Source organism: Myxine glutinosa, chromosome 1, assembly GCF_964187855.1.
Source record: "Myxine glutinosa chromosome 1, kmMyxGlut1.1, whole genome shotgun sequence".
Classification (NCBI taxonomy): domain Eukaryota; kingdom Metazoa; phylum Chordata; class Myxini; order Myxiniformes; family Myxinidae; genus Myxine; species Myxine glutinosa.
The window spans coordinates 34598103-34625293 of NC_136261.1; the positions used below are offsets into that span (position 1 = coordinate 34598103).

The following is a 27191-nucleotide window of genomic DNA, read 5'->3' on the forward strand; positions in this document are numbered from 1 at the left end:
GAGTGAGAGCGATACGGAATGTACGTGCGAGGGTGAGAGTGACCCGGAGAGTAAGGTGGTGGTGGAACGTGTGCGAGAGTGTACACCTGAGTTAGTGGTGGCGCGTGTGCGGGAGGGCACATCAGAGCGCATTAGTGGGTGGATGCAAGAGTGCACCCCCATGAGTGGTATGGAGTACGTACCGAGGGAGAGTGTGCAAGACGGTGCGCGAGGAGGTGTGTTGAGGAAGTGCGTGAACGGCGAGTGTGCGCAAGAGGGTGCGCGAAAGGTGTGGTGTGTAATAGGGAGTGCGGTGGTGGAATGGACGGAGTGTTGGAATGTACAGGCGGCGTTGGAACGCCGGGCTTGGTGAGTGTAAAACGAGTCGCGTTTGCATGTGAGCAGGCGAGTAAGGCATCAACGTTGACCGCGGCAGCGTTTAGGAAGACGGATAGCCGATGCGAGCACTCGGCGCGCGGTGCGCTTTGTTGGATGTGAGGCTCGGCGCGGATCGGTGCTGCGTCGCCTCTCTTCGAAGCGTCGTGCCCGATTCAGGCCTGGCCCCGCCCCGCACGGTCGAGTCCGGGCTTTGCCGGGCAAAGCAACCGGTGCGGTTCAAGGGCAGGTAGGAAGGGTCGGCACGGCGACCCCGTGTGGTTGCGGCGTTCCGGCCGGGTGAGATTGAGCCATCGGGCCGGAGACCGAAAGGTTCCGCGCCGAGATGGTGCGTGGAATCTCGGCCTGAGCAAACCGCCTTCCTTGAACCGAAAGCCGGACGGACTCAACCTGCAGGTGACCAAACCACCCGAATTCATTGCTCGGCTTTGCGAAGCCGAGTTTTAATGATGTAACGACGCACCGAGGCTCAGATATAGCGGACTGTGATGATGGTAATAGTGTTTTGGATTCAAAATTTTGGAATAGGGAATATGACTGGCAGAAATGATTGGCAAATTTGATGGGTAGAAATGATCGGCAGTGATTGGCAAATTTTTGATTGGCTGAAAATTGGATGGGCAAAATTGATAGTGGGAGATACCCAATGTGATGGGATGGCAACTCTGTCATCCCTCACAATGGGGGCAAAGGAGCTATAGTTTATGGGGTTATGGCAGTGTAAGCTCGCCGAAGGAGGGTTAGGATAAAATGATAGGGATCTAGAGAAGAAGGACCATAGGTAACTGTAGAGGGAAGTAGCGACAATTGTACAGGTAGTCGGGGATGCAGAGAGGTTAGAATGGTTGTTAATGACGTGGTATGTGCTTAGTTTAAAGGGAAGACGGGGAGCACCAAGTTAGAGGGAGTAGTTAGATCAGATGATGCCGTGTGTTTGAGAATCAAAAGTGGATGGAGCAGTGTATGAGTGAGTAATGGTGGTTGTGTGTTGTGTTCAGTGAATGGTCCTGGAGGAAGGAGGGCGCAGGAAGCACCAGGTGTGTGATTGCACAGGTGTGCAAATGAACAGGTGTATGGAGAATGGTTGTGTGGAATACATGGTATGGACTATATGGAGGATGGAATGGATGGTGTGGAGTGAGTATGGTGGAAACTGTGGAGTGGAGTGGATGGTGCGAAGGTGTGTATGGGGAGGATGGACCCCATCACGAATACCCGGGGAGGGTAGTTCAAGAGTTAGGTAGAGGGAGTAGGTAAATTGTGGTTGGATATTGGCATCTGTGGTGCGTGTGGAAGAATGGTGTTTGGATGGGTGCATTAGTGACGTGGAAATGGCTGGGCGTGTGGCCTGTTAGTGAGTGTAGTTAAATGGGCACTCCGCCACTGTGAGGATGTCGGCCAGGTGAGGCCGCAGGTGGGCTCTGTGAGCCGGTAGAGTTGTTGTGGATGGGGCCCGAGGATCCGGAGGACGGACCCGGGTGGCCCAGTGTCAGAGGGGGCACCGAGTGGGGAGAGCGCCAGAGGGCCTTCCCCAGTTAGATAGGTTAGGTGAGGAGCAGGTAAGCTCGGAGGCAACTGCAGTGGTGGAGGTGTGCAGGTGGGTAGACCTGCTGGGAGAGCCACACGACCCAATCCTGAAATTGTGCAAAGGCACAGGGAGTTGATCGGGGGAGTGAGACCCCAAATTGATGAAGCTCCACAGTTTGGTCAATGGGAATTGGTTTTTAGAACCGCATCGAGTAAGATAGCCAATGGATTGGCAGGGAAATACCCCGGGTAGTGTAAAGTGTGTTAAAGTCATTTAGGAAGTAGCTAGGGTTGAAATCTCCTCGCACCATCTACATCCACTCACCTGGGGTAACAGAACTCCACACCATGCCATGTTTTTATTATTTTGGTGCAAATGTTTGGATTGTGAGACTCATCATGACGTGGGTGTGACATTGTGCTAATGTTCCATCTCTCCCTCCTCATGAGGATTGATGATGAATTGGTGATGGCAAATTTTGGATTAGAGGGATTGTGACGAATTTGGTATAGGGGAGATCTGGGTACGTGACATTAGTGACGGATTTGTAAATGTGTAGATTTTTGTACATATGGGGGTAAGGGGCAAGGGTAGAACAGGTGACGGGTGGGGTGACGTATGATAGGGACGAGCTTTTCTCCGCTCAGTCTCCAGACGCACCTCACCTTGCATTGCCTTTATTGATGTGTACCCTTGTGACCTTACCCCTCGCTCACCTGTCTTCTCTGTCTTCCTTCCCCAACCCGAGGATCGTGCTCTCTGGGCACTAAGGGGAGCGTGTGGGGGGCCGCGTCGGTGTGCCCGAATTCCCGCAACCAGCTGCCTGCATCCACGCACCACTTATGGACCACATGTCTGTGGCTGAGCACCACTCATGGACCCCACGGGTTGGGGCATGGCCCCTCTGCTGGAACCGGCCAGGTTGGCCTGAGGAAGATCTTGCTGGCGGACCTCGGTAACGTGGCACCTATGCCAAACAGGTGAACCACCCATAGTCGGCCCCTGTGGGCCATAAATAAAAATGGACACGGTTTGTGCTTTTATTTTTATTATCACAAATAGGCCGCCAGCAAGAAGCACATGAAGAAAGACAACATCAGGAAGAACAACGGCCAGCAGAGGCAGCCGAAGAACAACACCACCAACAGGGGTTTTTCTTTATTTTGAACAGTGTGAACTGTGCACTGATGGTGCTTTATTGTGCTTTTGTGTTTTGGTGCTCTTTATTGGTGTTGGTGCGTCGATGCAGTGCATGCTGTCTCCTCCCCTCCCAGGGGATTTTATTTTTTTTGTTTCCCCAAAAGAAGTCACCGGTCCTGGGTTGCAGTTTTGTAAATACAATTAGCGTCACTTGTAAATAATGCTCCCCACCGTACATGTTTAGTTTGCGAACCATTCCGCAATTCGGTTATCCTGTGGGTGTGAATCTGTTAGGCAGGGTGCAATGCAGCAGGGGGACATACTTATTTGTGTTTTAAAACTGTCACACTCAGGGTCAGGTTAATTGTAGAGGGAATTACACCTACGTGCCACACTAAGTAAAGTTTTATAGGCCCGGGACGTGCCTGGAGGATGAGGGTGCAGTGTTGCGGATTTGAGAATCCTGTGTGTTGTAAATATCACCCTCTGTCAAATGTAATGATTCTTGTAAATACCTCCATTTTGTGTGTAAAGGTCAAAGGTCGTCCCCTTAGTTAATCCATCGCATGCACGTAGAAAATCATATACCCTTCCAAATAGTTATCTCTTTATTCTATGTTAGTTTAAGGCTCTGTCTTCCATTAATTGACACTGCATTGCACCGAATCAAATAAGATAGGTCCCTTTCAGTTCCCAATCATCTCTTCGAAGTGCCAGTAACATTGGGCGGTTTTCTGCGGCATTCGCCACTACTGCTTTGGGCGGTTTTCTTCACCCCAAGACTCCATTACGCACGCGGTCAGCTCGGAGAAGAAAGGCGTGTCTCCACCTCGTCATGAGAAAGAGGAGTGAGCCAGCCCCCGATCAACCAACCAAGCATGAGGGGTTTGGCCTGAGAGGGCGGAGGAAAGAAACTGTGGGGAGGTTCAAGAAGATTCTAGGGCGTGGTTATATAACCCGTCGCCCGGAGCCTCCCACCGCAGTCCACTGGAGATGAGTGAGCAGTCCACCGGAGTCCAGTTGAGTTGAGTCCAGTTGGAGCAGAGGACCGAGGAAGCCCCCCACAGCAGATGAGTAAGGAGTCCACCGCAGCTGAACCAACCGCAGCTGGGTGGAGTTGAGCTTTAACGGCGGTTCGACCTGCGGCCGCGAAGCAACGCCGCCGTGCGAACGAAAGTGTGGAGAGTCGGCGGCTGCTCACTCCCAGGCCGGCCGTTCTCCTGCATCCAGCTGAACCTTCCAGCCCTGTGGTCCCACCTCCTCATCCGTCCAGCCATCCACCTCCTGCCATTCCTGTCATCATCCCCGTGTAAGTCTGACTGTCGTCTGTTTGTCCGTGTTGTCCCTGGGATTAAGTAAGACTGTATAGATAAGTAGTATTGCACTGTGTCTGCTTTTCCTTTCTGTCTTTATTTTCGTATTTTTCCTTCTTCCTTGGTTTCTTTGGTCTTGTACATAATAGTTAGTAATAAATCCCTGTTCTTCCTACCTTGCCTTCTTTCCTTTACATCCGTTTCGTTTTAGTGATTTCCCCATTGAATACCTGTGGCACGATTTGGCCAACGAACAAGAATCGGGTCTAGTTTCTGTTAATGGTTCGAGCCGCGGCTGCTAATCCGCTCGGCAAATTAACATCTTGTCCGCGGTCTCGAACGAGGTTGCTCACCTGCCTCTCTGGAGGGAGCTGTGCAGCTTCAGGACTCACGTCGGTCAGTCGCAGACAAGGGGATTAATCCCCTCTTGGTAAGGGGAAAAGGGCCGACGGTGAGATCCGCAACAATATATATATTGTTATAGATCGCGGTTAGGATGTTATAGACCGAGCGGTGGTTTAAAACCGCGACCTAACAAAACTCACCCGATTCACCCAGACTTTGGCCGGATCGCACCGCAGCTGCTCAATGAGGGGAAAAGACAAAAACGACGAATGCAAAGAGGAAAAGGAATAAAACGAGAAGACGTACAGACGAGTAATGGGTTTTATTATTTACACACACAAGCAAAAAGGAGCAATCAAGTTTTATTTACAACACATAAGACGCAGGTGACACAGTGCAAATTTAGCTTACCTACAGGCTTAACTTATCCCAGGACAGAACAAACAGAACGCTGACTCACGTGGGGGATGCCAGGAATGGCAGAAGGTGGATGGCTGGAGGGAGAGGGAGAGGTCCAAGGGGGGTCCCGCAGCACAACCGGCGCGTTCAGCAGCCGCCGTTCCTCTTTGGCCCTGCTCCAAACCGCCGTTCAGGCCCCCTTTGGCGGTTGGGTGGTCTTGCGGCTGCGGCCTCCGTCCGCTGCGTTCCCAGGACTTGTCTCACTCGCTTTTCACCACCGACTCCTCACCACCGCAACCAACTGTGACCACTGACCCTCCTTTTGCAACCGACTCAGACCAACTCTTCTCTCTCTCTTTCTCGGTGCGACCAACTCCTCCTCTCTCTCTCTTTCTCCGACCAACCCAGAGTGCATCTCTCTTTCTTCTTCTCCCCCTCCACTTCCGGTTGCGCCCTTTTATAGCGCCCCCCAGCGATCACGCCCCCGGCGCTTTGGACACGCCCATCGGGGCGCTCACCTCGGCCCTGGCTGGTCGCACGACCCTCGGGCTCCGTCCCGGACGACGACGGGCGGGCGCGCCCCTCCCCTCCTCTGACGAGGTGGAGACACGCCTTTCTTCCCTGACTCGAGCCTCGTGGTCAATGGCGGTTATTGGAGGGGAGGTGATTGGGAATCGAGGCTCAGCAATGACGAGAGGCGATGTAATATGGCAATCGAGGGTCGGCAATCACGAAAGGGGGGATGTGAAGGAAATGGGGATTTTTGGGGATGGGAATGGAAGGGGATCTATTCTCTCTCACTGGTGCAATGGAGTATTTCAATTAATGGGAGACACAGCCTTATCTTAAAACACAGAATAAGATATAACTATCGAACATGAATATCCTATGATTGGCTGACGTGTATGCTTGTGGACTATGGGACGCCCTTTTGATCTTACACAGCTCCGGAGGCAGGAGGCACAGCACAACAACAATAATAATAATCATACAGCACACAATAAAAAAATATATATACAGTCCTCATATCCACAACAATATATATATACAGTGAAACCTTGACTTACGAGTTTAATTCGTTCTGTGACCGAGCTCGTAACTCAATTTGCTCGTTTCTCAAATTAAATTTCCCCATTAAAATGAATTGAAATGCTATTAATCCGTTCCAGCCCCCAAAAACCACACCAATTTTTTTTGAAATATATATATATATAAATATCTCGCGCTTTATATTTCACCTGTATGCAGCATACAAGTTGGCAGGATGGCCTGGACTGGAGGTACGCACACTTGACTCTAAACTGTCCAGCCTGGGTTTGAATCCCGACCCAGCTATAACCTGTCATGTCGTTGTTTCACAGGCAGGGCGATTCATCAATGTGTGTACCGCTAAACTGGGCACCCCGTTTGCGTCCCATTAGTTGTTGGACGTTAAGGATCTCACCGTGTCTTCCACAAAGAGAAGGCGAGCTATCGCCGGCACTCTGAACAAGTTGTGGCCTGGCATGCTCTTCTCCTCTGCCGTTATATACGTCCTCCTCGGCATCTTTTTCCAGAAGAGCCCTGTCTCATCACAGTTGAAGATTTGCTGGGGGATGTATCGTTTGGCTTTGTGGAAGTGTAACTCAGTGTAACATATTGATTGGCCCTGGTAACTTATTAATTAACCTGGTAACAAAGCAGATACATTTTATGTGTATGAACAATGTAATCTCTTGAAACACCTGGTCAAGGCCCCAGGCTAGAGCACCCCCCCCTGCTGTGATTTCCATTTACACAGCAGGAGGGGAGCGAGCTGATGCCAGGACTCGGTGCGATGCATGACCTCGGGACATTAGCGGAGAGGAGATTAAGTCCAGTTTGGCGATATAACGAGAGCAAACGTTGAGTAAAGTACACTTGTCCTCAGAAGCCCTGCCCGACGGAACGATGGAATGAACGAGTACTTGCTACGTGAAGCGCTGACCGAACGGGAGTGTCGGATGAACGAGAAGGACCAAGGAAAAGAGTTAACCTGATCCATTATATTATGCGGTATCATTTTGGTAATTGGATGAAGTGAATACAGTTTAATAAACTAGACCTTTGTAACCTGTGTCCGGTCGTTGGAGTCCTGTGAGTCCCCCAGTACAAATTCCCTGACAATCTTGGAGGCACCGCTGACATCAATTGTACACACAAACAAGTCTTCTTTAAAAGGTGAGTGTGTCTTGTTTGGTCCAATATGATTTACGAACTTGGAAGTTATGGGTACATACATGGGGGAGCAGGTGGACTGGGGCTTCTTTGCGCACCGATGCCGCGATATAGGTGGCGTGAGCCATCACGAATGGGATTTCGATAAACGACTGTAGCAATTTATTCGTTTTTTTTTCTAAATGATTTCTGTAAAAACGTATTTTTGCGCTGGTTATTAAAGGGCCTTACTGTGACCTGGAAGCGGGCGGAGCAAGTGTGCACCTTGCGACCGCTTGCTTCCAGGACGTGTAAGGCCGGTACACTCGTTTACTCACCCGCACACGGATAAAGTACTACTTTTTTTTTGCACTTGTTCGAAGCACTTGACTTGATCGGCGCTCGGCGAGCGACAGGGAACCGGGAAACGGAATTATATTTATATATATATATATATTTCCAATATGGTACACCGGCCACAACGATTTTAGCGATTATCCGAGTTTTTTTTTTATTAACGATTTCTGTAAATACGTATTTTTCCTGCGCTGTGTAATTCTTCTGACACGCGCCACGAAGAAACGCACCACTGATGTGCATGAAGCGACTTGTTTGCCGGTTCGGTAAGGTCCGTCCGTACACGTGTACAATCGTGTACACCCGTTTTAAATAAATAATTTTTTTTCAGTTTTCCCGCCATGCCTATAAATTCATGACAGACAACCCCCCTCATGCCGGTCCAGAATTATGATGAAAGATGGCGATTGAGAAAAAAAAATTGCATCAAATTTTGTCCAGGTCCATCACGAAGCCTTTGAGACATGCTTCACGGTTGAATAAAAAACCACCGTTTAGAGTACTTCTTTTTTTTTGTTCAAAGCACTCGACTTGGAGCCAGCGACTTGCTCGGCGGGGGATATAATTTTAGATATATATATAGTACGGGCATGCCCTAGTGAGAGATAATTACAGGAAATGGTGTTTGTGAGTAACAACCACCCTCTGGTCGAGGCTCATAGAAGGGGTGATGCTTACTGATTCGGCACGCTCACAAAATATGGGATTTTAATGATCAGGAAGGGAAGGAATGGAAAATTTGTCAAGGTTTGAAATTAATCGGACAAGGGGGTCCCAAGGTATGGTCACCGTACTCGCAAGTCGTTCGTTTTGGCTTTGCGAATGGACCAAACCATTCCATGCAAATAGGAGGGTGGTTCTGTGGTCGTAACTGCCACGTGGTTTCAAAGTTTTTGTTGTTGCTTGCACGCATGTTTTTTGCAAGCACGTACGGGCGAGCACGTACGTGCGGGCACGCCCTAGTATATATAAATTGAGGTAATATTAAGTTATGGAATTAATTGCTTTCAACAATGCAAAGGGTGATAAAATATGGGATTTTAATGGGATTTTTTAATGGGATATTGGTTTCGGAATGTTTAGAGGTCATTGCAATGTGATAATAACTTGTTGTTGGAACTTACTGTTGGAACTTGTTGTTGGAACTTGCTGTTGGAACTTGTTGTTGGAACTTGTTGGAACTTGTTGTTGGAACTTGTTGTTGGAACTTGTTGTTGGAACTTGCTGTTGGAACGTGCTGTTGGAACTTGTTGTTGGAACTTGCTGTTGGAACTTGCTGTTGGAACTTGTTGTTGGAACTTGTTGGAACTTGTTGTTGGAACTTGCTGTTGGAACTTGCTGTTGGAACTTGTTGTTGGAACTTGTTGTTGGAACTTGCTGTTGGAACTTGCTGTTGGAACTTGTTGTTGGAACTTGTTGTTGGAACTTGTTGTTGGAACTTGTTGGAACTTGTTGTTGGAACTTGCTGTTGGAACTTGTTGTTGGAACTTGCTGTTGGAACTTGCTGTTGGAACTTGCTGTTGGAACTTGTTGTTGGAACTTGTTGTTGGAACTTGTTGTTGGAACTTGTTGGAACTTGTTGTTGCAACTTGTTGTTGGAACTTGTTGGAACTTGTTGTTGCAACTTGCTGTTGGAACTTGCTGTTGGAACTTGTTGTTGGAACTTGTTGGAACTTGTTGTTGGAACTTGCTGTTGGAACTTGCTGTTGGAACTTGTTGGAACTTGTTGTTGGAACTTGTTGTTGGAACTTGCTGTTGGAACATGCTGTTGGAACTTGTTGTTGGAACTTGCTGTTGGAACTTGCTGTTGGAACTTGTTGGAACTTGTTGTTGGAACTTGCTGTTGGAACTTGCTGTTGGAACTTGTTGGAACTTGTTGTTGGAACTTGTTGTTGGAACTTACTGTTGGAACTTGTTGTTGGAACTTGTTGTTGGAACTTGTTGTTGGAACTTGCTGTTGGAACTTGTTGTTGGAACTTGTTATTGGAACTTGCTGTTGGAACTTGCTGTTGGAACTTGTTGTTGGAACTTGTTGTTGGAACTTGTTGTTGGAACTTGTTGGAACTTGTTGGAACTTGTTGTTGGAACTTGTTGTTGGAACTTGTTGTTGGAACTTGCTGTTGGAACTTGTTGTTGGAACTTGTTGGAACTTGTTGTTGCAACTTGCTGTTGGAACTTGTTGTTGGAACTTGTTGGAACTTGTTGTTGGAACTTGCTGTTGGAACTTGCTGTTGGAACTTGTTGTTGGAACTTGCTGTTGGAACTTGTTGTTGGAACTTGTTGGAACTTGTTGTTGCAACTTGCTGTTGGAACTTGCTGTTGGAACTTGTTGGAACTTGTTGTTGGAACTTGTTGTTGGAACTTGTTGTTGGAACTTGCTGTTGGAACTTGTTGTTGGAACTTGTTGGAACTTGTTGTTCGAACTTGCTGTTGGAACTTGCTGTTGGAACTTGTTGGAACTTGTTGTTGGAACTTACTGTTGGAACTTGTTGTTGGAACTTGTTGTTGGAACTTGTTGTTGGAACTTGCTGTTGGAACTTGTTGTTGGAACTTGCTGTTGGAACTTGTTGTTGGAACTTGCTGTTGGAACTTGTTGGAACTTGCTGTTGGAACTTGCTGTTGGAACTTGTTGTTGGAACTTGCTGTTGGAACTTGTTGTTGGAACTTGTTGGAACTTGTTGTTGCAACTTGCTGTTGGAACTTGCTGTTGGAACTTGTTGGAACTTGTTGTTGGAACTTGTTGTTGGAACTTGTTGTTGGAACTTGCTGTTGGAACTTGTTGTTGGAACTTGTTGGAACTTGTTGTTGGAACTTGCTGTTGGAACTTGCTGTTGGAACTTGCTGTTGGAACTTGTTGGAACTTGTTGTTGGAACTTACTGTTGGAACTTGTTGTTGGAACTTGTTGTTGGAACTTGTTGTTGGAACTTGCTGTTGGAACTTGTTGTTGGAACTTGCTTTTGGAACTTGTTGTTGGAACTTGCTGTTGGAACTTGCTGTTGGAACTTGTTGTTGGAACTTGTTGTTGGAACTTGTTGTTGGAACTTGTTGGAACTTGTTGTTGCAACTTGCTGTTGGAACTTGCTGTTGGAACTTGTTGGAACTTGTTGTTGGAACTTGTTGGAACTTGTTGTTGGAACTTGCTGTTGGAACTTGCTGTTGGAACTTGTTGTTGGAACTTGCTGTTGGAACTTGTTGTTGGAACTTGTTGGAACTTGTTGTTGGAACTTGTTGTTGGAACTTGTTGTTGGAACTTGCTGTTGGAACTTGTTGTTGGAACTTGCTGTTGGAACTTGTTGGAACTTGTTGTTGGAACTTGTTGTTGGAACTTGTTGTTGGAACTTACTGTTGGAACTTGTTGTTGGAACTTGTTGTTGGAACTTGCTGTTGGAACTTGTTGGAACTTGCTGTTGGAACTTGTTGTTGGAACTTGCTGTTGGAACTTGCTGTTGGAACTTGTTGTTGGAACTTGTTGTTGGAACTTGCTGTTGGAACGTGCTGTTGGAACTTGTTGTTGGAACTTGCTGTTGGAACTTGCTGTTGGAACTTGTTGTTGGAACTTGTTGGAACTTGTTGTTGGAACTTGCTGTTGGAACTTGCTGTTGGAACGTGCTGTTGGAACTTGTTGTTGGAACTTGCTGTTGGAACTTGCTGTTGGAACTTGTTGTTGGAACTTGTTGGAACTTGTTGTTGGAACTTGCTGTTGGAACTTGCTGTTGGAACTTGTTGGAACTTGTTGTTGGAACTTGTTGTTGGAACTTACTGTTGGAACTTGTTGTTGGAACTTGTTGTTGGAACTTGTTGTTGGAACTTGTTGTTGGAACTTACTGTTGGAACTTGTTGTTGGAACTTGTTGTTGGAACTTGCTGTTGGAACTTGTTGGAACTTGCTGTTGGAACTTGCTGTTGGAACTTGCTGTTGGAACTTGTTGGAACTTGTTGTTGGAACTTGTTGTTGGAACTTGCTGTTGGAACGTGCTGTTGGAACTTGTTGTTGGAACTTGCTGTTGGAACTTGCTGTTGGAACTTGTTGTTGGAACTTGTTGGAACTTGTTGTTGGAACTTGTTGTTGGAACTTGCTGTTGGAACGTGCTGTTGGAACTTGTTGTTGGAACTTGCTGTTGGAACTTGCTGTTGGAACTTGTTGTTGGAACTTGTTGGAACTTGTTGTTGGAACTTGCTGTTGGAACTTGCTGTTGGAACTTGTTGGAACTTGTTGTTGGAACTTGTTGTTGGAACTTACTGTTGGAACTTGTTGTTGGAACTTGTTGTTGGAACTTGTTGTTGGAACTTGCTGTTGGAACTTGTTGTTGGAACTTGTTGTTGGAACTTGCTGTTGGAACTTGCTGTTGGAACTTGTTGTTGGAACTTGTTGTTGGAACTTGTTGGAACTTGTTGTTGCAACTTGCTGTTGGAACTTGCTGTTGGAACTTGTTGGAACTTGTTGTTGGAACTTGTTGGAACTTGTTGTTGGAACTTGCTGTTGGAACTTGCTGTTGGAACTTGTTGGAACTTGTTGGAACTTGTTGTTGGAACTTGCTGTTGGAACTTGTTGGAACTTGCTGTTGGAACTTGTTGTTGGAACTTGCTGTTGGAACTTGCTGTTGGAACTTGTTGTTGGAACTTGTTGTTGGAACTTGTTGTTGGAACTTGTTGGAACTTGTTGTTGCAACTTGCTGTTGGAACTTGCTGTTGGAACTTGTTGGAACTTGTTGTTGGAACTTGTTGGAACTTGTTGTTGGAACTTGTTGTTGGAACTTGCTGTTGGAACTTGTTGGAACTTGTTGTTGGAACTTGTTGTTGGAACTTGTTGTTGGAACTTACTGTTGGAACTTGTTGTTGGAACTTGTTGTTGGAACTTGTTGTTGGAACTTGCTGTTGGAACTTGTTGTTGGAACTTGCTGTTGGAACTTGTTGTTGGAACTTGCTGTTGGAACTTGCTGTTGGAACTTGCTGTTGGAACTTGTTGTTGGAACTTGTTGTTGGAACTTGTTGTTGGAACTTGTTGGAACTTGTTGTTGCAACTTGCTGTTGGAACTTGCTGTTGGAACTTGTTGGAACTTGTTGTTGGAACTTGTTGGAACTTGTTGTTGGAACTTGCTGTTGGAACTTGCTGTTGGAACTTGTTGTTGGAACTTGCTGTTGGAACTTGCTGTTGGAACTTGTTGTTGGAACTTGTTGGAACTTGTTGTTGGAACTTGTTGTTGGAACTTGTTGTTGGAACTTGCTGTTGGAACTTGTTGTTGGAACTTGCTGTTGGAACTTGTTGTTGGAACTTGCTGTTGGAACTTGCTGTTGGAACTTGTTGGAACTTGTTGTTGGAACTTGTTGTTGGAACTTGCTGTTGGAACTTGTTGGAACTTGTTGTTGGAACTTGTTGTTGGAACTTGTTGTTGGAACTTGTTGTTGGAACTTGTTGTTGGAATGAATGGGAACATTCAAATGTTGGGTTTTGCTAACGTTTCCACAACGTCGCTACAACGTTTCACTTTCGTTGTTGCAACGTTTTGCTCCAACGTTTTGGGGACATTCGAATGTCAAGTGAATCGAATGAGAATTCAGGAATTATTTCATTATTAACGATTAATGAAGTACTTATTTAATTAATTACATTTCTTATTACATTACAGTAATTACATTAGGGTAATTACCTGAGGTAATTACAGTAATTACAGTTCCGGTAATTACAGTAATTACAGTAATCATTACAGTAATTGCAGTAATCTTATTACAGTAATTACATTACATTAACTCAGGCACCTTTTGAGTAAGGAAGCTGATATTTGGACATGACACTGACCAAGTGATGTGGCTGTCAAGGAAATATTGATTTATTGATTAATCATTTAATAAATTAACTCATTGATTTATAAATGACTTATTTAATTAAAACTCCTCAGAGATACATCTTCGGATGAGATACTTGCAGATTGGTTATGCTATGAGCCAATTGATTAAGGAAAATATTTTGTGATGGCCATATTGGCAATTTCGTGGCCATATTCGTGGCAACTCAGTTAGTGCCACTGCACCTTTAAAATGCATCCCTGCGTTCATTTTTCGATCGATTGAGTTGAAATTTTGAACAATCGGATCTGGACTGTCGTTGTTAACGACTCTAGCACGCACTCGTCCAATCAGGATGGAGCGGTATGGTCCCCGGATCATCACTGCCCGCAGTTTTAATTAATTTTACTTTTTCTCTTGGTCATATAATTTTGAAGACATGCGTGTCATGATAGAGGAAATGTTTGTTCTGTTGAACGGAATAAATGTTGTTTATTTGTGTGGGAGTGTATTTTTGTGTATTTCTTGTGTATTTTGGATATATTTTCACGACTAATTCCAGTTAACATCCTGCAAAATTTGCTCGTTTGCTGGCCGAGTCGAAATTGCGTTGAGTTTCTATGGCATGCGCCATTAAAAGCGCTGTGTAATGGTTGAGCTCCTTTTATTTCGGTTTGGTCATGCGGATGAGCAAACAAAGTGACAAATGCTGCGGCTGGAGCAGTAGAAGCGATGTTTTTTTAATGGAAACGATGTAATGAGTAATTAAAAGTGGGAGGGGGCAACACCACGCATACCTCTTTTAAGGTGTGTATAAACCCTGGAATATTTCAGCAATCAATACAATGCTGAAACTATGTAAGTTAAGTTAATGAGTAATTTACTGAGTAATTTAATGAGTAATTTAATGAGTAATTTAATGAGTAATTTAACGAATAATTTAATGAGTAATTTAATGAGTAATTTAATGAGTAATTTAACGAATAATTTAATGAGTAATTTAATGAGTAATTTAATGAGTAATTTAATAAGTAATTTAATAAGTAATTTAATGAGGAATTTAATGAGGAATTAAAAGTGGGAGGGGGCAACACCACGCATACCTCTTTTAAGGTGTGTATAAACCCTGGAATAAACGTGGGAGGGGGCAACACCACGCATACCTCTTTTAAGGTATGTATAAACCCTGGAATATTTCAGCAATCAATACGATGCTGAAATGATGTAATTTACTGTGTAAGAGGGTCGACCTTGGGTTTGTTTGGGTTTGTTGTTTATTTTGTGGATGTGTATTTTTTGTGTATTTTGGATATATTTTCACGACTAATTCCAGTTAACATCCTGCAAAATTTGCTCGTTTTCTGGCTGAGTCGAAATTGCGTTGAGTTTCTATGGCATGCGCCATTAAAAGCGCTGTGTAATGGTTGAGCTCCCTTTATTTCGTTTTGGTCATGCGGATGAGCAAACAAAATGATGAATGCTGCGGCTGGAGCAGTGGAAGCGATTTTTGAATTGTTCAATGATTATTCGATATTGTTATGACTTATTGTCAATAGGTATACTGAGTGGCCATGAGGTAGCCTGTTGCTATGTACAGTTTTATTCTATTGTTGATTATACCACATAATTGTGGTGATAAAGGAAATGTTCGTTTTAAATAGATGATTATGATATGACCATGACTATAAAATCATGATGATTATTATGAATGATATCATAGGGTTCAAATGCAGAATGATTGCATGAACTTGGGAAAGAACTTTCAAGCCCTATGGGATAAATTGGGTGTTACAAGCAATGGAGCTTCAAAATTTAGCATGATTGAAGGAATTTTACAGTCTTATTTCAGTAGTTTTACGAAATTTAAATTGCCAAGAGATTTTGGGTACTATTAAAGGAAAAAAATGATGAGATATTTTTTCCAATGAACTTTAATATCTGCCATCCATTTTGGCTGTCTCACGAATGAAGGATGAGTTGCCTTTAGTGGTTGCAAAGAAAATTTGTGGAGACCAGGCAAAATGGGGAAATATGTCAGATATGACCCTAGGACAGGACGGTGATTCATCAATTGACATGAGGTACGAACCAGAGGTGACGACCGATGAGTCGATCTCAGTCAATGGATGGACCTGTCCTGACATCATTGGGGAAAGGGCTTATGCAAGGAGTCATTCAAAATGATTAATTTGATTTATTGATGAATATTGATGAATTAATTGAAATTGAATAATTGATTGAATTGTTAATTGATTGAATCTAATTGATTGAATTTAATTGCATAAATTGAACTGAATAAATTGAATTGAATATATTGATTGTTTGATTGATGAAAATGCGGTCTCAAGAAAGAAGCTTTGATATCTTTGCGAGATATTATCAATGTGGAGAGAACCTGGGAAAATTGAGCAAGGTGGTGAGTTTATATACAGATATGTATGTGCGGTTACCATTGTGTGATTTCCCCGTCAAACAGAGCGGACACCTGAGGATTCACCCACTTCATACTGACCCTCCGGCTCATCTGCAAATACTGATCTGTGAGATTGGATTGTGCAAAAGCCACAGCTGAGGGAGATTCTCTGGAAATCACCGTGCGAACAGGTGGAGAGATCCTTCCTGGAAGTACGAGTGAAGCTTTAGAGGAACCTGGAACAAGCTACAACACATCCAACGCTACTTTGATAAAAGGCAGAATGGGAAATGGAGCCTGCAAGAATACACAAGGACAACCAGAAATTCCACAAAAAGGTACTTGTACACATCATATGTACGACCGTTATGGTGCCGAAGCTATAAGGCAGGTCGAGAATTGGTATTTGTGGACAAAGGGACATGATGAGGAGTTTCCAAGAGATGGTACATTTGAGCGAAGTCGATTGGAAAGATTGGAACAAAGATTGAAAGCCAGGAAGAGACAGAATCTAACGGTAGACTGGCTTGCATTCCATCTTTGGGATGGTGAATCCAGACAACGGGAACAGCAAGAACGGATAACGGATCTAGAACTTAAAATAAAAAGGATACAGGATACAGTGGAGGAGACAAATGCACAACTGCCCTCGAAATTAGGAATGAAAGTGACAGTTGTCCCATCAGATTTCCAGTTGTCTCCCCAAAAAGGACGGTACAGAGAATTTTTTCGTGTTTCAGGAGATAACGAGAGATTGCAGTGGCAACTCAGGGATGTAGAGATGCAGCCCAGCAATACAAGTGCACAGGTGCACAGATCAGACAACGACAGAAACCGGTGTTTCAAGTGTGGACGGATGGGACATTGGAAAAGAGGATGTCCGTATACCAAAAGGAAGACAAGTTAATAGGGTAAACCAAGATCAAGGGTACCAGTGCTGACCGATACCTCAGACAATGATTCGGCCTTCACTGCGACAAATCCCAAATGACGATTGGCCTCAACAAATTAGATTACTGGACAAACATGAATAACTGTCGATGATTCTTGGGTCTGAAAAGTTTTCGGAGCAAGAATTATTCATTTTTCTTTTGCTTGTAAGCAAATTAGTAATTAATTGATCAAATGCCAAAATTGGATCTTCTATTTTGGGCACAGCAATTTTAAATTTACAAAGTTTGGAACAATTGCGTTGCAATTTTTTGGCAAACCAAGTGACAAGAGTCACATGATGATCAGGTGGGAATTTCGGACTATTGTTCCGCACGATTGATAGGTAAATGGTCGACTGACATGCAAATGGGTGTGTAGTCAAAATTTGGATAGATTATTGTGAAGGCTGAAAGGGTAATTTCAATGTGACATCATGAGGGTTTTCTAAGAATGGACTTTTGGTTTATTTGTCTATAAGCATTTTGAATTTGATTGACAAATTTTATGAAATTGAAATAAAATTGACACCCATCTGATCTGTAAATAATGGTTCCAACGCAAACAAATATGCATAATGCATGTGTGTGTGTGTTTTTGTGTATCAATCTTACAAGATTGTTGACACCGACAGTGTGCCTGTCTGGGAATGGATAGTTTTATGTGGATGGGATTGGGATATGTGGATGGGATTGAATATCCAGAGAATCCGTAAAATAAAATAGAAATATAATTTGATTATGAACATTATCTCTTTTGTCAAGGGAAATGGAATATAAAAAAAAAAATTGATGTGCTGGGTTATGAGCAGCCATTAATTCATAGTAAAATTGTGAGTAATTTTGGGATTCCATTTTTTGATAGAATGTATATGAGAATAACATCTATTTATGGATATGAGCTTCATAAAAGGAAATGAGGAAGTACAAAATCTGTGGATATGATATGACATGTGGCAAGGCAAACTATTGGATAGGAAAATTAGATCTGGCTATAGAATAAATTTATTGACCCCTTGAAGTTAATCCTTCGAATCATTGTTTCACTGGCATTTTGTTCACATTGGAAATAGTTTGGTAGAGCTTTGGTTAAAACCTTTGGTTGCGGTATCTTGGAACGAATTGATAAACCATAGGAGATTGATAAGAATAGAAACAAATATGGACCCAAAATAGAAAGTTGGATTCATGCCTCTCATTGCAAGCAAGCACATGGGGCTAAGGTGGACGATCCCACAGAAAATGAGGCTGCACCTAGCAGCCCAGCAGAACATTCAGTGGTAGATAAATGATAGTAGTGATTTACAGTCATTTGAATTACATTTTAACACCCCTTGCATTGATAAACACTACATTTTCAACATGTGATATTCCTACTTGGGATAGTGACATTTATTTGCCTACATGACATACAATTACCTGCTGATATTAATACAACATGAGTGAAAAATGTATCACAACTACACTCATGATCAGGGGATTGAGTTCAACCCCGGGAGATAGGGGGATCATTTGTAAGACAAATAATCTGATTATGTTACATATTAAGGGATTTTCTTTATTTACCTTTTAGGAAGCTTGTTAGTTTGGTATATAATGTCTACAAAGAGTAGCAGACTTGTTTGTTGGTTTAGTAGTTATATTGGCAATTGTTTTAGTGGTGGCTTGCTTGAAAGCCTTAGTGACGGTGTGTTTGAATAAGGTAACCAACAACACGATGATAACGCATGAAGTGACAAATGAGGAAAGAAATGTGGATCCAGAAAAGGAAGACTTTTATGGCGACATAAACAGTAGAATTAAGATAATGGCATAACGACAATGTTATGAGTTGTGTCAATTACAATATCAGTGAACTCATATCACCACAAGTGCCACACTGTTAAGGGAAAAAGAGGGAAAAGAAAAAGTGGAGAGGAATTATGGTAATAATACATTATGCTTAATTTGTTGGTTTGGGAAAATTGTTGTTGGGAATTAGGTATTCCCGTTTGTGATTGTAATCATATACAATTGATTTTCTTAGAGTAGTGCTAAAATACCTGCATGAGTTAATTTTTGAACTATATTAACCTGAAAGCAATTGTGGATGCTATTCTTAGTTTAGTAATAAAATACATACCTGATTGAATATTATTTGTGTGACGCATATAAATGAATATAACTTTTGTGTTAAGGAAAAACAGCAAATTGTTGAATGTGAAACTATCGGAAGATATACATGATTATGCTGATTTCATGGTAAGATGTACCCTATCTGATTCAGTGTGTGCGGAAAGCAGATTCAGATGTGACTGAGCATAAGGATAAGACGAGATCACATTTTGAAGGGAGTGCTAACGGAATTGGGAAGAAGTTCGAGAAAGAAAATTTGTGGCTAAAAATGAAGTTAATCATGGCATACACCCTCTTTCTCAAAGAATGATGAAGACATTCTCCCGTGTAACTTGGAGATGAATGCTTACCTTCACCAAGGAAATTTATGTGACCATTTGCCTGGATCACACTGCAACATATGAAAGAAAGGCGATCACTTACTCTTGTTCGAAGGCTTCGAACATTCATCACATCAGAAGTTGCAGGACAACGACATTTTACCTGCAACCTCTGTGAAATGCGGGGACATATGTTATTACTTCACCAACGCCCGGGGAACCAGCATGGAGCTGCAAAAAAAAAACGGCTGTGCCCTTGTCACAACAGCTGTGCACGATTCTGCTGGTTGCTCCTGGTAAGGACCATGAATGACCTGAACACCATGGTCCCAACATCAGTGTGGATGCATCCGGCATCCCTGTTCCACATCTTGCTGGCCAATCAACGTCACACCAATACTTGCTGCCCACTCACAATGAGGGAAGAGGCAAGTCGACTACAACTGGGTGAAGGCCTTGTTCAAGGAATCATTATGGTTCACAGCAAAAAAAGTGGCAAGAATGCTACATGGAGAGAAGGGTCAGTCTATGACTCCGCAGTGTTACCACAACAGCGAAATCCTACACGAAGTAGTGCAGGAGCTATGAAGACATTAGGAGAAAATGTTTCATACCTGGATTCAAACACAAGTGATCAGCCCTTCCTTTCAAACAAAGTTAACATTTGTGTGGAGGCAAACGTTTTTGCCAGATGGTGCAGATGCTTTACAAAACTTGAAAATGAAGTGAAATTGTTGTATCTTGGTGATGGTGAAGTGTTGTTTTGAAAATATATTTGTGATGCAAATGCAATAGATTGAACAATATGGAAGGAGTCAATGACCAACGAAATGTTTTGTGATTCTTGCAGGATGACGGTGTATGCCTAAGGGAATTTGATTACCAAAGTGATTGATTATTTACTTATACTTGTAATGATGTTTACTAGTAGTGATTGATTGTTTACTTATATTGATGTTTAGATTAATGGTTAATATAAACAAAAACAAAAAGATGAGGGAATTGTGGAAGTGTAACTCAGTGTAACATATTGATTGGCCCTGGTAACTTATTAATTAACCTGGTAACAAAGCAGATACATTTTATGTGTATGAACAATGTAATCTCTTGAAACACCTGGTCAAGGCCCCAGGCTAGAGCACCCCCCCCTGCTGTGATTTCCATTTACACAGCAGGAGGGGAGCGAGCTGATGCCAGGACTCGGTGCGATGCATGACCTCGGGACATTAGCGGAGAGGAGATTAAGTCCAGTTTGGCGATATAACGAGAGCAAACGTTGAGTAAAGTACACTTGTCCTCAGAAGCCCTGCCCGACGGAACGATGGAATGAACGAGTACTTGCTACGTGAAGCGCTGACCGAACGGGAGTGTCGGATGAACGAGAAGGACCAAGGAAAAGAGTTAACCTGATCCATTATATTATGCGGTATCATTTTGGTAATTGGATGAAGTGAATACAGTTTAATAAACTAGACCTTTGTAACCTGTGTCCGGTCGTTGGAGTCCTGTGAGTCCCCCAGTACAAATTCCCTGACAGCTTCTATCAGTTCGGCAAAAGTTATAATAAAATCTTCAGCTGCCTTCACATCCGCCTCACCAAGTCGACAATACGCACACCTCGCTCATGTTTTTCGACGATTGCGTGTTTTATATCCAAGCACATCATCCTCTTCTTCTTCTCAGTACTGCCCTTGGCACTCAATTTCTGAGGACCCATGGTTAAAACTAAGAAATTTTCCAAAATAACCAAAATGCGAAAACAAAGCAGCAGCTATATACGGCAGAGATGCTTGCACGGCAAGATAACCACGTGACCGGAACCCACATGGTGGCAGGTGGCGTAAGCTCCAAAATAACCAAAATGCGAAAACAAAGCAGCAGCGATATACGGCAGAGATGCTTGCACGGCAAGATAACCACGTGACCAGAACCCACCTGGTGGCAGGTGGCGTAAGCTCCAAAATAACCAAAATGCGAAAACAAAGCAGCAGCGATATACGGCAGAGATGCTTGCACGGCAAGATAACCACGTGACCGGAACCCACTTGGTGGCGGGTGGCGTAAGCTCGTAACTCAGATCTCGGCTCGCATCTCAAAGCAATAAACCGCCCGAGCGACGGCTCGTATCTCGGAAAACTCGTAAGTTGGTGCACTCGTAAGTCAAGGTTTCACTGTATATATATAAGTTCAAAACACACCTGGTCACAAGTGTGCCGCACTGACCGGGTCCTGAGTCGAGGTCCTCAGCATAATCCCGTTTCGGCCCTTCAACCTCGATACGGTCAGCTAAGGTAGGCCAGCAGGGGCACATACACATCCACATGCAGCAACTGCACCTGGATGCGTACATACCCCCACCCCCAGCCAGTGCGAATAACAACAACAACACCTCCACATCCAGAATCCACAGCACCAAACAAACATGGTGGAACACTCAAACACCCACCATTATACCCTTCACCACTCACCAACAAAACACACCAGATCATTCATACACACACATACACACCCATACACACACATACACTCACATACACACACAACACCAACCAACCAACCACCTACCTACCCTTACATCATACACCACTCAACACACAAAAACACACACTCATGCAAAAATTAATTCATGCGAAAACACACACCCTCACCCACTCACTCATATACACAAAATAAGAAATAATAATGGTAACAAAAAAAAAAAAAAAACTATTCTGTATATTATATATATATATATATATATATATATATATACATATATATATATATATATATATATATATATATAATCAACGAACATAACAGCGTGACGAGCGCTGTCCCGATCTCCTGTGGACCGAAGTCCTTGACCAAAGCGTCACCTCCGACCCAAAGGGTCTTCTGGAGGCCTCAGCCCGGCCACTCTGTCAACAGACAGAGATTTATTCATTGGTCCCCATTGGCTAAACATCAAGCAGAGCCGCCAATCCAGATTTCAGGCTTATTGACCCTGTATTGGGGGCCACAGGGAAGCCCTGCCTTTTTTACAAGAAAAAAGGTAAAAAGTCAAACATTTGAACAGCCTTGGACGTGCACCTTGACCCCATGGTCAAGGCACATCGTCAACAAGGCTGTCCCCATAACAATACACATGCGCCTCAACCCCGAGGGGGAAGCGCATGGTCATTCAAACGCATGCATCATGCCCCCGAAGGGCCACAATGCATGGTCATACAGGTGGGACCACTCCTCTTAATAGGAGTGAGACCCCTTAATCCACCGGCAGGGAATTACTCCTGCCAGGTCCGATTTGCATGCAGTTTTATTTACCTGTATTGGGGGCCACAGGGAAGCCCTGCCTTTTTTACTATGAAAAAAGGTAAAAAGTCAAACATTTGAACAGCCTTGGACGTGCACCTTGACCCCATGGTCAAGGCACAACGTCAACAAGGCTGTCCCCATAACAATACACATGCGCCTCAACCCCGAGTGGGAAGCGCATGGTCATTCAAACGCATGCATCATGCCCCCCGAAGGGCCACAATGCATGGTCATACAGTTGGGACCACTCCTCTTAATAGGAGTGAGACCCCTTAATCCACCGGCAGGGTATTACTCCTGCCAGGTCCGATTTGCATGCAGTTTTATTTACCTGTATTGGGGGCCACAGGGAAGCCCTGCCTTTTTTACAAGAAAAAAGGTAAAAAGTCAAACATTTGAACAGCCTTGGACGTGCACCTTGACCCCATGGTCAAGGCACATCGTCAACAAGGCTGTCCCCATAACAATACACATGCACCTCAACCCCGAGGGGGAAACGCATGGTCATTCAAACGCATGCATCATGCCCCCCAAAGGGCCACAATGCATGGTCATACAGTTGGGACCACTCCTCTTAATAGGAGTGAGACCCCTTAATCCACCGGCAGGGCATTACTCCTGCCAGGTCCGATTTGCATGCAGTTTTATTTACCTGTATTGGGGGCCACAGGGAAGCCCTGCCTTTTTTACAAGAAAAAAGGTAAAAAGTCAAACATTTGAACAGCCTTGGACGTGCACCTTGACCCCATGGTCAAGGCACATCGTCAACAAGGCTGTCCCCATAACAATACACATGTGCCTCAACCCCGAGGGGGAAACGCATGGTCATTCAAACGCATGCATCATGCCCCCCAAAGGGCCACAATGCATGGTCATACAGTTGGGACCACTCCTCTTAATAGGAGTGAGACCCCTTAATCCACCGGCAGGGAATTACTCCTGCCAGGTCCGATTTGCATGCAGATCTTTAAACGTTTAGGGCCCGCTCAAAAAGGCCTGCCTTTTTTACACTGAAAAAAGGTAAAAAGTCAAACATTCGAACAGCCTTGGACGTGCACCTTGACCCCATGGTCAAGGCACATCGTCAACAAGGCTGTCCCCATAACAATACACATGCGCCTCAACCCCGAGGGGGAAGCGCATGGTCATTCAAACGCATGCATCATGCCCCCCGAAGGGCCACAATGCATGGTCATACAGTTGGGACCACTCCTCTTAATAGGAGTGAGACCCCTTAATCCACCGGCAGGGAATTACTCCTGCCAGGTCCGATTTGCATGCAGGTCTTTAAGCGTTTAGGGCCCGCTCAAAAAGGCCTGCCTTTTTTCCACTGAAAAAAGGTAAAAAGTCAAACATTCGAACAGCCTTGGACGTGCACCTTGACCCCATGGTCAAGGCACATCGTCAACAAGGCTGTCCCCATAACAATACACATGCGCCTCAACCCCGAGGGGGAAGCGCATGGTCATTCAAACGCATGCATCATGCCCCCCGAAGGGCCACAATGCATGGTCATACAGGTGGGACCACTCCTCTTAATAGGAGTGAGACCCCTTAATCCACCGGCAGGGCATTACTCCTGCCAGGTCCGATTTGCATGCAGTTCTTTAAGCGTTTAGGGCCCGCTCAAAAAAGGCCAGCCTTTTTTACACTGAAAAAAGGTAAAAAGTCAAACATTTGAACAGCCTTGGACGTGCACCTTGACCCCATGGTCAAGGCACATCGTCAACAAGGCTGTCCCCATAACAATACACATGCGCCTCAACCCCGAGGGGGAAGCACATGGTCATTCAAACGCATGCATCATGCCCCCCGAAGGGCCACAATGCATGGTCATACAGTTGGGACCACTCCTCTTAATAGGAGTGAGACCCCTTAATCCACCGGCAGGGAATTACTCCTGCCAGGTCCGATTTGCATGCAGTTCTTTAAGCGTTTAGGGCCCGCTCAAAAAAGGCCAGCCTTTTTTACACTGAAAAAAGGTAAAAAGTCAAACATTTGAACAGCCTTGGACGTGCACCTTGACCCCATGGTCAAGGCACATCGTCAACAAGGCTGTCCCCATAACAATACACATGCGCCTCAACCCCGAGGGGGAAGCGCATGGTCATTCAAACGCATGCATCATGCCCCCCGAAGGGCCACAATGCATGGTCATACAGTTGGGACCACTCCTCTTGATAGGAGTGAGACCCCTTAATCCACCGGCAGGGAATTACTCCTGCCAGGTCCGATTTGCATGCAGGTCTTTAAGCGTTTAGGGCCCGCCCGGAAGGCCTGCCTTTTTTACAAGAAAAAAGGTAAAAATTCAAACATTTGAACAGCCTTGGACGTGCACCTTGACCCCATGGTCAAGGCACATCGTCAACAAGGCTGTCCCCATTACAATACACATGCGCCTCAACCCCGAGGGGGAAACGCATGGTCATTCAAAACGCATGCATCATGCCCCCAGAGGGCCACAATGCATGGTCATACAGGTGGGACCACTCCTCTTAATAGGAGTGAGACCCCTTAATCCACTGGCAGGGAATTACTCCTGCCAGGTCAGATTTCCATGCAGTACTTGTTCAGCGTTTTGGGCCCGCCGAGAAGGCCTGCCTTTTTTTACACGAAAAAAGGTAAAAAGTCAAACATTTGAACAGCCTTGGACGTGCACCTTGACCCCATAGTCAAGGCACATCGTCAACAAGGCTGTCCCCATAACAATACACATGCGCCTCAACCCCGAGGGGGAAGCGCATGGTCATTCAAACGCATGCATCATGCCCCCCAAAGGGCCACAATGCATGGTCATACAGTTGGGACCACTCCTCTTAATAGGAGTGAGACCCCTTAATCCACCGGCAGGGTATTACTCCTGCCAGGTCCGATTTGCATGCAGTACTTGTTCAGCGTTTAGGGCCCGCACGAAAAAGGCCAGCCTTTTTTACACTGAAAAAAGGTAAAAAGTCAAACATTTGAACAGCCTTGGACGTGCACCTTGACCCCATGGTCAAGGCACAACGTCAACAAGGCTGTCCCCATAACAATACACATGCGCCTCAACCCCGAGGGGGAAGCGCATGGTCATTCAAACGCATGCATCATGCCCCCCAAAGGGCCACAATGCATGGTCATACAGGTGGGACCACTCCTCTTAATAGGAGTGAGACCCCTTAATCCACCGGCAGGGAATTACTCCTGCCAGGTCAGATTTGCATGCAGTTTTATGCTTCGCCACAGGGCGGCACACTGCGAAAAATCTAACCAATGAGGACCAAAATCGTCTATTAAGATGATCAAGGCACCTCCTAGCTTTAATGGTGAGCACCAGCCACGAATTATGTCTCACACGGTAAATACCGCATAACCCGCAAGGAACCAACAGCCTGTCTGCCACACAGACCATCGTTCCCACCAGTGCAAACCAAAACCAGGGGGTGCGGTGCGATCGGCGGGGATAATAATCAACGAACATAACAGCGTGACGAGCGCTGTCCCGATCTCCTGTGGACCGAAGTCCTAGACCAAAGCGTCACCTATATATATATATATATATATATATATATATATATATATATATATATATATATATATATATATATACAGTATATATATATATATATATATATATATATATATATATATAATATTGTTATGGTTTTCATCCTGGAATAAGAGTTAAAACAATTTAGTGTTTACTTAAAAATGATTTGATTTATTTCTCAATTTAAAAGCTTATTTGAATAAAATAGTCCACAAATACACATTATCGGTCATATGCTGATGATTTGAGGATAATGCTTACAAGATGTATTTTAGCACACATTCTGGCAGCAGAAAGAAGCTATTGGAATAAATGTTGACCACATTTTGGAGATTTCAAGGGTCAAAGTTGTAAAACGAAGGATTTTAGCTCCAATATATCTCCATGGTGACAACAGCAGGATCACAATAACAACTTCGTTTTGGAGGGTCATTTCCTTACCAACAGGATAATTGCAGCTGGACCAAAGAATCCCCACTTTAGGTTCTCATCCAGCCAGCAGCTGCAGAAAGAAAGGTAATCAAGCTCAGATCATAAAAGCATTACAATTTACTTTTTAGACTGATATCAAGTGTTGTGTTCTTTTTATGGGAATGACTACCGATACATCAATTACAGTTCATGACCATTAAAATGAATGCAAGAAAAAGTTGAATTATCATCAGCTGTAGAACACTAAAATAAACCTAATTTAGATAAGCTAATATGGACCAATTTAGTTAAGACTGGTTTGACAATTTTAACAGCATTGGGATGGATGAACGGTATTTGCACATTTATTCTCACCATAAAGAGGTTATGAGACTATTGCAACGTGTGTGTGTGTGTGTGTGTGTGTGTGTGTGTGTGTGTGTGTGTGTGTGTGTGTGTGTGTGTGTGTGTGTGTGTGTGTGTGTGTGTGTGTGTGTGTGTGTGTGTGTATGTGTGTGTGTGTGTGTGTGTGTGTGTGTGTGTGTGTGTGTGTCCGTCCATATCTGTATATTTTTGCTTTATATATTTTTTCTCTGCAACCGCTTGACTGCGCGATGCAGAGCTTTAAACATAGCAGGTACTCCCCATGGAGAATATTTTTTATCAACATCGTAGGTCACATGGTACGGCAGCCATTTTGGATTAAAGGGGAAAAAATTGATATTTTCTTCTCCAAAACTGCTCAACGAAAAACATTGAAA

The 27191-nt window shown here is 44.2% G+C and overlaps 1 protein-coding gene across 5 annotated transcripts in view; it reads right to left on the reverse strand.

Annotated features, from left to right (window-relative positions):
* LOC137422676 (adhesion G protein-coupled receptor L4) overlaps nt 1-27191 on the reverse strand; it is a 258586-nt gene that overhangs the window by 57990 nt on the left and 173405 nt on the right. For all 5 annotated transcript variants that reach the window (XM_068109372.2, XM_078770677.1, XM_068109386.2 and 2 more), the window contains one exon: nt 26461-26521. In XM_068109372.2, coding sequence (XP_067965473.2) covers nt 26461-26521 — 61 coding nt within the window. The remainder of the gene's footprint in view (nt 1-26460; nt 26522-27191) is intronic.